Genomic DNA, 11,810 nt, shown 5'->3' with positions numbered 1-11,810 from the left:
GGGTAGGCGCACAACTACCTTGATTATTTTATTTTAATGTTACCGCTTACCTTCAGACGAGTCCCGTGACACTTGAGTCTTCCCTTGCCATAGAGTGGTCATAATAGTTTAGGTCAAACCGTTCGAACAATACAGACGTTTTCGCGAGAAGGCAGATTTTCGGAACGCGTCAATCGACTAATGGATTTCTTAAACGAAGCAGGGAGGAGGGACCTACCTTTTGCAACTGTTTTGGACTAATTACACCCTGAACACAGACTAAATGAGACAGCCGAACTTCCCCCCCAGGCGAGGAAACGGAATCCATGGACCAGGAAGGAAGGAATGACACTAAAACGTTGTTTAGCTTGCTTCACCGACATAACAAAAACAAATGTCACATTTGTGGTGAATTGTGCTAGTTAGATTAACATGTAGTCGATGGAAGTTATTTCAACCTAGCATGCGTCTTTATGCGTTAACTTACTAGCGAACTAATACATCATTGACACATCACAAGCTAACAAGGCTAACGCGTTTAGTCAGCTTTGAAAGGCTGGAAAGTCAACATCATATGGGGGATTTTGCGGTATTTACTAATTTGGCTCGCTCAGAGATCATGTTAAGTATTTGTTTGTGTTAATAACCAGATAAATTAACTAGCTAGTTAACGGTAGTAGCTAGTTACAGTAGCTAACTAACTTTTTTTTTTAAAGTCGATTAGTCCTGACAGGCTATTTGCTAGCGGCTAACACTAGCTAACTAACGCTAGCCTAGCTACGTGTTCCATGCCATGGCAATGGTTTTGTTTGTTTGGAAACTTTCGTCTGGTTTCATACTGTTGGTTGTGACCGTGCCAACGAAATAACGTTAGCTTTGGTTATTTTTGAGCTATCATGGCTAAAATAGAGAATGGTCGCAAGTCGGCCGACTCTAGAAGTATCAGGACAATTAGCAGCAGTCATATGGACGACGAGAGCTCCCTTGGCTCAGACTCCGAGATCAATGGCTTCACCAACGACAGGCATACGGATAAATATGGATTTATTGGAGGGGCGCAACAGTATTCAGAAGAATCGTAAGTAACCTTGGTGTTCTGCTCGCATGGCCCCATTTGTAAGCTTGTACATTCCTATAGTTGGTTGGTTAACTCTCACAGCTTTGGTGGGGAAGATGTGAAATGTTTACCAAATGCCAGTTCTTTCAGATGTACATGAACTGAACTACATCAAATGTGTGTTTTTAAAGGTTTGTCTCGTCTCAAACCCCACCCATGAAAAATAAATGCCACTACTATCAACCTCCCGATCATGTCACCTAGTTGATATGTGAATGGGCTATTTGAGGTGGACTTGACAGAAACTCACTGTTCTAAAATAATGTGTTTTATTTCACTAGCTAGCTATGTCATTTAAATACAATACTATTTTAAGACCTGAATAAATTTGCTAATATCATAACTTCTCTGTAAACAGAGCCCTCTCTGACAACCACTTTTCTGGTCAGGGGAGGCCCCTGATTGTTTATGTCCAATGTTTGGTCTTGTATAAGATAAGAACAGAATGCTCTGGTGTGAAGGGTGCCGCTGACCGGCTTCATCATTTTAATCTCCTTTCCTGTTCATCCATCTCTTTTGTTGTGTCTCTTTGAATGACAATGCCTCATGGACACTGATGGCATATAACTGCTGGCAGAATGGAGACGCAAGCGCTCCCCTTTGTGATTGGAGGGACACCAGGTTTTGTTTTCTTGAGCACATGTGCTGAACAAAGTGTAGAAGGAAGTACATCTTTTTTTCTGACTTTGATTCCCCTCTTTTCTTAACGTTAATAGTTCCCTTAAGATGCATAGAGTTGGAGCACAACTGGATTTGGTCATTGGATTACTGCTCCCTTCACCTTCCAAACAACTTCATATCTAAACAATATTATGCATTTCATTATCTGCGCCATGCACTTTTCCCATTTCCTCTCTGGTTTTGCCAGCGTAGAGGTAACAAATGAGTCTCTCTGATTGCGAGAAGGCTCTGTTCTTGTGCTCATGCCCCTTGGCCCCGCTGAGTAGCACACTGAGTGGAGGAATGAGTGAAAGTTGTGCCAAGCATTAGTTGCTTGGGAGCTTCCTGTTTTCTGTGAGGTTGACTGGCCTTGTGCCACAGCTCTGGTGCCCTGTTGTTGGAGTGCCTATTCTGGCTCAGGGTTGTATAGGAAGTGGAAGACAAAAGGGTTTTATTTTAATTTGTGTAGGGTGGTAGGCAAACTTGCAAAGGAAGATACACATATTTATAGACCTTTGCACACTTTTGGGTATTGGAGTGAACAGAATTACAGCAGACTTCTAGGAGAGAGGATTGTCCAAATTTAAAGGCCTCTCTTTGAAGACTTCTAACATCTCATGATTACAAGGTTGTGCTCATGATTACATACTAGTTGAGTGCCATCAGGCCAACCTATAAGAAAACGTTAGGCCTATATTTTGTCATGCATTGTGAGTGTTCTATTCTCAGTTCCGTTTATTGGCTAGAGCCAAACTTACCACATTATAGCATTACCTCATCTCTTGACTGGTTCCGCACCAGGCCCGCCCTGCCTAAGTACGTAGAGGGAAAGTAGAATGCCTCTGATAGCATACCTGGTTTTCCCTTTCCCCCTGCTTGAATCTCTTATCTTTAATGCTTCAAAACCTGTACATTTGCATTATAGTTCTTCTAGACACCGTTTATATACAACTAGCTGTAATACACACTCACATTTCTGAGAATGTTATATTATATATATATATATTATATATTATATATATATATTATATTATATGATTTTTTAAAGATATAGTTTTGGAAATTCTAATATTTTCCTTCTTGTTCTTCTCTCTCCCCCAGGGCTCAGGACGTCCCTCCAGAGGTTTTGAGACAGCGAGAGGTCAAGTGGCTGGACATGCTCAGCAACTGGGACAAATGGATGGTCAAGAGACACAAAAAGGTCAGAGGCCTGCTGAGAGTTGGAATTCATAGGTCTGACTTCATTTGTTGCCATGTCTAGACTGTTGTGACACTGTCTCTCACCATCTGGTCTTAATTATTCCTCAAACGATACTAAATAAGTTTGTTCACAGTATGTGGCAACTCCTTATTATGTTATTAGCCAACCGGGGCCTAGTTAGTGCTTTCATCTTGTTGGCACACTGCCCTGTATGTGTAAACCCAACTGTTACTTCCATCCTCTATCCAGGGCAGGCATGTTGGAGGTTTGGGTTGTATTGGATGACAACAACATTTTGCAGTGCCTAATAATTCAAAGACAAGCCAGTGATGAACCTGTATGTCACTCAGACATTGGCCTGTTTTTTCCTCTGTAAACTTAAAATGTTTAGAAGAAGCTGACCTTTTGATGATAGTTTTCTTCATGGAGGTTGTGCTTGTCTTTGGCCTTTGGCCAGTTTTTCATCTCTAGTTGCCTAGCCGGATCTACCCGTGTGTCTAGCGTTAGCTATTCAACTACAGCCTCATCTAATTTTCCATGAGTCAGCAGCAGGGAGTGACACAACCCGTCTCTTTGTCTCCGGTTAGTGCTTTCCCAGGATCCTTAGGGGGTCCTTACCATAAACACTAACCTTAGCTAACCATTTTACTTTAATATAGTATGGATGTCCCAAGGAACCCAGATAGCAAGGATCCTTCATCTCCCTCACTGACTCCATGTTGGGCTAAGTAACAGAGCAAGACTCTGGGTGTGGTTGTACTAACACCACGTCCCTGTTACAAAGATGGTGGTGAGATTTCGGGTTTGACAGCGACTAGCTTGTTCTCACTGCAATCTCAAGTATGGACATGGTTCAGGGCATTACCACATGACATGTACTGAAGCACACACTTAAATATACACACAATTATTCAGTAGGCATTTTTTGCCTCTGACTGCTGTGCTGGTTAATTGAGGTCAGTCAGTGAAGGTCATAGTGTCTGTTTCCCCTTCCATACTTTGTTGTTCCATGACATCCTCATGGATGTTCACACTCTTCTGGGAGGAGGAGGAGGAGGAGGAGGAGGGGGGGGGGCTATGATTGCAGTAAAAATAAATGGACTGAGTAGTACTGTGAATAAGCCATTATTCCACTGAACCTGTACAATATTGTCTTGGATCATCTATTTTCAAAGGCCTGTTCTGTTTTCCCTGAATATGAGATCCATCCTGTTCAGTCAACAATACTGGCCTACAGTATAAATGTGTAGTATAACAACTCTATTGCAATGCAGCTTTATCTTCACTGGCACATTCCTTGGTTGGTGATGAATACATTCCTGTCTCTGTTTAACAGGTGAGACTGCGGTGTCAGAAAGGGATTCCTCCCTCACTGCGAGGCCGTGCTTGGCTTTACCTGTCAGGGGGAAAAGTGAAGAGGGAACAGAACCGAGGGAAGTTCGAGGTTGGTTGTGTTCTCTCTTGCTCTGTGTGTTTTTTACTGTGTGGGAGTGTGGTTGACTCCCTGGTGTTGTTTCAGGAGCTGGACAGTCAGGCTGGAGACCCGAAGGAGCTGGATGTGATTGAGAAAGACCTGCACAGACAGTTCCCCTTCCATGAGATGTTTGTGTCACGGGGGGGCCACGGGTTAGTTGTTTCAAACAATGGAATAATTGACCCTCACTCAGTGACTGATGTTTGACTTTTAGTCTTGTTTGACCTTTGTCCTTGTGTGTTCATGGGTTTGTATGTTTGTTTACCCACACAGGCAACAGGACCTGTTCCGTGTTCTGAAGGCCTACACACTGTACAGGCCAGAGGAGGGCTACTGTCAAGCCCAGGCCCCCATTGCTGCTGTGCTGCTCATGCACATGCCTGCTGAGGTGAACCCTGTGCCTCTGGGCTCATGCTTGAACTATAGTTCTCAAAATGACTGCCTGACCTGTGGTGTAGCTCAGTGAATAGTGCTTTAAACTAGCTTCCTATTTACAATTGAATTGTTTGTATGCTACACCTGTAGTTTTCCTGCTAGTTTGTGCTTTAGTTTTGGTTCCCTCTGCAAGGGAAGGTTCCGTTCACAATTTCCTCACACCACCATCTCTACTTTTTCCCACAGGATGCGTTCTGGGGGCTGGTCCAAATTTGTGAGAAGTACCTTCCTGGATACTACAGTGCTGGGCTGGTAAGACATGTGCCCTTCACAAATGCTCTACAGGAAAAGGCACAGAGTTAACTAGACCACACAAGATGTGTTTTGTTATCCTGTCTGTATGAGACTACATGCTCATCTGTCCCTGCAGGAGGCCATTCAGTTAGATGGAGAAATCCTGTATGCCTTGACTCGGCGCGTCTCCCCTTTAGTCTACCGCCACCTGGAGAAACACAAGATGGAGCCCATCCTCTACATGACAGAGTGGTTCATGTGTGCCTTCTCCCGCACCCTGCCCTGGGCCTCTGTGCTCCGCGTCTGGGACATGTTCCTCTGTGACGGTTTGTTGCAGAAACTTCCACACAAACATCTGTCTTGCATTCATTTAGTTACGACCTCCAATTGACACTATACATCTACAGTAAGGGAGAGTGGGTTAAGTTGAGGTATTTTTTTAAATTCACTCTGTCAAGGGAAATATAGTATTCTTTCTAACAAAGAAATCTACATATTTTTCAGGGTGATGGGTATCCCTGGAAATAATCTGAATTCATGTAAACATAACAGTTTTGAAAACATAGCATTTCTTTAAAAAAAAAAGTGGTCTCTTGGCACTCTTGGGGTAAGTTGAGCTGCTGGACAGGGTAAGTTAAGCCGTCTACACATTTCTCTGCTGAAGGAAATATTACCACTACCCTTTTAAAGCCATGGCAGTCTTTATTTCCCAAACACAATTCAACATAATCATAATCGCTTTTTGGTCTTTTAATAATTTTAAGCATCTTAACACGTTTAACACCTTTATAGAAAACTTTTAACATTGACCAGGCACTGTTGTTACCTCATATCCCAGCCATAATGCGTTGCATTTCACCTGGGAAGAGAACACTTATATTGGCTGAACCTACCCCATGGCCATTGGCTGAACCTACCCCATGGCCATTGGCTGAACCTACCCCATGGCCATTGGCTGAACCTACCCCAAGGCTAACATTTTGACTATATTACCCAAAACAGCTACAAGGATTCACTTTCATCCAAGGTTTAGGACCTCCTATGGAAGCTTATAGAGAGCCCAACTGATGTATTGCAAGGTCTTAAAATGATCTACTTTGGTTTATATACATTTGATTTGGTGAAAAAACAGTTTTTTGGACCTAACTTGTTTACCACTTTTTCCATGTGGTTTCTTCCTTTAGACGCCATAAAATTATGACCTCTCCCTTAATATTTGGTCAAATTATACATTTTGTGAATGGTTCCCCAGAAACAAGGGTGGCTCAACTTATCCCACTCTTCCTATTTGTTGATCACCCAAATTAGATAATCAATAAAGTTCCTGTGATGCTTGTAATTGTGGATTCTAACATCTGCGATCATCCCTCATGTCCAGTTAGTGACTGTGTGACCTCTGACCCCTCCCCCAGGTGTGAAGATCATCTTCCGGGTGGGCCTGGTGCTGCTGAAATGCATGCTGGGTACCCGTGAGAAGCTGAAGGCGTGTCAGGGCCAGTATGAGACCATGGAGCTGCTGAGGGCCATAGAGCCACGCTACATGCAGGAGGGCTTCCTAGTCAGGGAGGTAAGGACTTCACTAGCAGGGAATCAATGACGGTAGAGAGACACAGGACTTACCCAATAATAAACACAGTTAGAGATGCATAACCGCAGGATAAGTATGGTCATTGAGCAGACTGGGGTAGTAGAAAGGACCAAGAGAATGAGGTCACACCCCTATTTCACCCAGATTGAGAATAGTCATCTGTTTGTCTGTAGAGGACAATGGCTGTTCAGAAGTCTATAGTACTGTGGAAATGTAGAGTTCAGGGTGGAAGTTCAAGTGATGCAGAGAGAGACACATTGACCACAGTTCTGACTAGTCTGTGTCTAGTCCCTTTCCCTGGCTTCGTGTGAGTGTCTCTTCAGTTTGACAATGGCTTCTCTGACCATTCTCACTGTGAGAAGCTCCTTCTGCCTCAGGCAGTTTGACATTTACTAACAAGGTTAAGATTAGGACTGGAATGAATCCCCACTGAAAAGCCTTCTCTCCTCTTGGCCATTATCCCTGGTCTTTTTGCATGACATTTCCTACAAGGCAGAATTTCTATTTAGTAACACTATGTGCCTGTAATGTCAACCACCATCAGTAACCTCTCTTCTCCTCCCTCAGGTTCTGGAGGTGCCTGTGTCAGAGCGGGACGTTGAAAGGGAGCACCATGTTCAGCTGAAGCGCTGGAGGAAGAACCGTGGTGAGCTTCACTGCAAGTCCCCTCCCAGAATGCACGGTGCTAGGGCTATTATGGCTTCGGAGCCTCCCAGTCGCCAGGACCTGCGTCAGAACCCCACCATCATCGTAGAGTCGCCCCTGCCTCCCCCTCAGCCTACACCTCGGCTGAAGAAGGGAGAGAAGAGCAAGGAGGAGAAGAGCAAGAAGAAAGGAAGTACGAAGAAAGCCCCTACTGTCATGGAGATCCCCAACCCTTATCCTTTAGCCGGTGACCCCCAGAGAGATCCCCAGCTTCCACTGAGAGATCCTATGCCTACTCTCAGAAACTCAACAGTACAGCAGCCCCTCGTCAATGACACACCCCTCCCAAACACACCTGATGACTCTCCACCGCCACACCAACCAACGCTTAACGACCAGTCTCTTCTAACAGTGTCGCCCCTCCAGAAGTCCACACAGAGCCTGAGTAGCATTGAGGCAGATCAGGACACATACCTGTAGCTCTTGCTTTGGGCAGAGGGTGGAACAGCATGTCTGAAACTGGGCATGATGGGTACAAGGTGGAGTGAATAGTAAAAGAGAAACTGGAACAATCCCTGTGTTATCCTGGACATGACTCACTTCCACAATGAGTCTAAATCTGATGTCACCCAGACACAAAAAGCTTTGCTCTGCCCCAGTCCAGGCATATGTGCCACCTGACCTCTTGTGGGATGGCTGGATGGCTCTACGGAGGATGTTCCAGTTGTCATTGGGACGATCTCAATGGCATACTACTTGCGTCCTCTCTCCTCGTCTCCTTCTCAAAAGCCATTGGATGAGAAAGCCAGAGGTCTCTCCCCTCTGACTTTCTCCTCCAGTGGGTTTTGAGAAGGAGATGAGAAGCGAGGACACAAGGATTATGACATTGAGATCTTCCCATTCACTCACTCACTTTAGGCCCTCTGCATGCCAACCAAGCCCTCTGTCTGTTTACCAGGCATTAGCACAGCTCCGCCATCAACCTGCAACTGGGTGTATCATGGCCAATGGCACTGCTGCCCAACCATGTGCCACAATTGTATATTTTTCTATAGATGTTTTTTTCTTCCCTGCTTGCTTTTAAGACACCGTGTTGCCTGGACCACACAGTCAGCAGCATTCACTAATGCGTCACTTCTAAGTGTTCTACTACTTTAACCCATATGTTACCTCTTCATTATTCTTTACTCTGACTATTAGTGATGTGAAAGGGAGACATGTTACTCATTTACTGGTAGTGTAGTTATTGTATACATGATGAATTCCTTTTTAAACATGTCAAAGACCACCCAATAGTGTACCGGGTTCTAGGGTTTTACTCAACCTGCCTTTGTTTGGGCAAAATGCGTGTTTAAAAAAAATATATTAATTCAAATCTCCAAATCACCTGTGGTGTGTAAAGAAATAGGAATGCTTAAGAAAGAGAGAAATATTGTTTATAGTCCCAGTTAGCCTTGGTGATAAGCAAAGAGCGCTTCCATTCTTCACCACCAGAGAGCAGCCTTGGTATGTGCTTCCATCTGTTACATTCCCCTTCCTAAAAAGGAACGCACAACAATCTTGTCTCAAATTTACAATATGAGGACATACACTCCCTATCAATTCCGTACTTTCCATACTTTCAAAGGAACTTCGTTAGCATGTTTTACTTTCCAGTGAAACATGACGTGTGCCTCGTACGTGTGCATAAATCCTCCGGACCAGCATGACTTGTGACTGTTTATTCTCCTAGTCAGGTGGTAATGGGCCTGATGTCCTGAGACCAGACATATCCTCACTGTGCCAGACTGTTCCAGTCCCTATGTAGCATTTAACTCGTGTAAGATAAGTGAAAGGGAGAGAGGACTGGACATTCCTCACAATATGTCACATTCCTACCCTTGGGTTCCTTAAAAGCCAATTAGTCTTGTGGCTAACATGCATGGTCTTCTCTGTATCGTGTATGTATTAATGCATGTTCCTATTTTTAACACTTCATTTGCTGTGTGTGCTATGCCAGTTAGCTGTGAAGTGTTGACCTCTGCTCCTTGCGACGGGTGTGCTAGGTGTTCTGGACCTGGCAGGCTAGTTACTGTATCTCTGTGGTATTGGAAAGATGTGAATGACCTCATTGCTACACTGAGTGACCGATCCAGAAGGTGCAAAGATGTGATTAGAATCATCAGTGATCCACTTCCTTTTACTAGATACTTAGTTGTCTCAATGCAGACGGGCAAAGAGGGTTTCTGTACATGGTGATTGAGACCTTACTTTTGGGAAATGTTTGGAACCTTCATGTTTTGGGATAACGTGGGAGCCTTTCCATTTTTAAATCAGTGTAATTCATTTGGGAATGTCGTGAGGTCTGCTATGATCCTGCCTTTTCTTTGGGGAAGAAACAAACTTATTGGACAGTGACCATAACCTTTTTGAGGAATTCAGTTTAGAGGGAGCTTAAGGTTTGCAATCAAAGGTATCAAGTTTAAATATTCTGTTTACAGCACGATGGGAAATGATTCATTAGGGATTAAGATGTGCATGACTCAATGCACATCAAGTATTATTACACATTCCACTGAATCCTGCAACTTTCTTATACAAGTCACCTCTAAGACCTCACTAAAAAGCAATACAAGTTGAATGGAGAGCAAATAACAAAGCCTTTCTCCACCTAAGTGCATAGTGGCCTGTATTACATACTTCCCATTCTGCAGGTATTCTAGTTTAACTTGATGCTTCAAATGTGTAGATAAGACTAATTTGTAAAATGACGTTATTTTGTAATGAACATTTATTTTTTTCAATTGTTTCCATGCTACATATTTTATTTAACAACCAATAATCAAAATCCACCATTTGCCATATCATGGTAGACTTATCTGTTTTAGCTAGACAATTTTGACACTAGTTTCACAGTTTGAAAAGCAAACACAAAAGTCAATGCTTTCTTCCCTAGAAATATCTTCTCAGCAGAATGCTGGTTTTAATTGTTCTTCTGAAGAGACCTCTGGTATTAATGTCAACCATCAGTAAATATATCATATGTTCTGTATTTCTCCTAGAAGGGGTTACATATTGTTGTTTTTTCAAATAAAATCACTTTGATCTTCACCAACTAATGACTTTGCAAATTGGTTATTTAGTATAGTAGTGAGCCTGATGAGGTTTGTGGGGTGAGTTTACTTTATAGCAGCAGAGGGCGCAGTAGAGCTGTAGAAGACCGTATACACAGTGTACAAAACAGGAACACATTCCTACACCCAGAACAGCCTCAATTCGTCAGGGCATGAACTCTACAAGGTGTCAAGCATTCCACAGGGATGCTGGTCCATGTTGACGCCAATGCCACAGTTGTGTCAAGTTGGATGTCCTTTGGGTGGTGGGCCATTCTTGATACACACACAGGAAACTTATGCCTGGTAAAAATGAGCAACTTTGCAGTTTGACACACTCAAACTGGTGTCCCTAGCACCTACTACTATACCCCGCTCAAACGCACGTCAATCTTTTTGTCTTGCCCTTTCCCCCTCTGAATAGCGCATACACAATCCATGTCTCAATTTTCTCAAGGCTTAAAAATCCTTCTTTATACTGGTCTCCCCTTCATCTACACTGATTTAAGTGAACTTAACAAGTGACAATGAGGGATCATAGCTTTCACCTGGTCAGTCTGTCATGGAAAGAGCCGGTGTTCCTGATGTTTTGTACACATTGTAGACTTGTCTTCCAAGAACGCTCAAACACTTCAACCAATTAAGGAAATATTTGACGTCTCTTTTTACCCTCATTTCTGCGATGTGTAACCTACTCGAGGTGAGGTCATCCCAAGGTACTTCTGCCACCCTGACTAATTATACACGCGGTTTTGTTTTTCTTCATTTGATTTGATGGTCAAACATCTCTTATTCCCACCTCGAGGTGTGAGATAATTGGAGTGAATGCCTAACCTCTTCCCCTTGTTCAGCACAAATTGCCACCTCTACGCCCCCAATAAACCCATTTCTGGTCAGACAATAGGTGGACTACCTGTGTCTCCAAGCAACAGGTCATTTCTTTCCTTGAGGTCGGTAGGCATGAATAATTAGGTCTTTCCATTTCTATTGTTTCTTGTGTCAAATGAACAAATGCAAGTCAAGATTTAAAAATGACTAAACAATTACCAGAATTTGAATTGATTATATTGAATTGTTTTATTTGGTACAGAGAACCAAACATATTGAAATACTTGTAAAATGCTGAATACACTTTATTGTGCATCATTTCACAAGTTTGATAATAGCTGGTTGCATGGGGCTTTGCGAAACCATGGTAAAGAGTACAATGATTTGTTAGTCACATTTTGTATTGCCTCTTGCTCTCGTGGTCTCTAAACTGGCTGGAGGTATGTCAACAGTTAATGGTCTAGGAATCCATGCACCCACCGTTACGCACTCGCTCTCAGCAGTGGACACCTGCCCTTCTTTCAGGGCCCCCGCTCCATTTACATCTCAAAGGGGGA

General features: G+C 43.3%; 1 protein-coding gene across 1 annotated transcript; it reads left to right on the top strand.

Moving 5' to 3' along the window:
* Nucleotides 1-80: 80 nt before the first annotated feature.
* LOC124036223 (TBC1 domain family member 10A-like) lies at nt 81-10,427 on the top strand. Its single transcript, XM_046350502.1, has 9 exons — nt 81-1,057; nt 2,858-2,957; nt 4,294-4,401; nt 4,477-4,583; nt 4,705-4,819; nt 5,053-5,118; nt 5,237-5,426; nt 6,513-6,667; nt 7,256-10,427. Exons 1-9 carry the CDS (start codon nt 876-878, stop codon nt 7,811-7,813), a joined length of 1,581 nt encoding a protein of 526 aa, XP_046206458.1. The 5' UTR covers nt 81-875; the 3' UTR covers nt 7,814-10,427.
* The last annotated feature ends 1,383 nt before the right edge of the window (nt 10,428-11,810 follow it).

Source organism: Oncorhynchus gorbuscha, linkage group LG05, assembly GCF_021184085.1.
Source record: "Oncorhynchus gorbuscha isolate QuinsamMale2020 ecotype Even-year linkage group LG05, OgorEven_v1.0, whole genome shotgun sequence".
In the NCBI taxonomy this organism is placed as follows: domain Eukaryota; kingdom Metazoa; phylum Chordata; class Actinopteri; order Salmoniformes; family Salmonidae; genus Oncorhynchus; species Oncorhynchus gorbuscha.
This window is presented reverse-complemented; position numbering and strand designations above follow the sequence as displayed.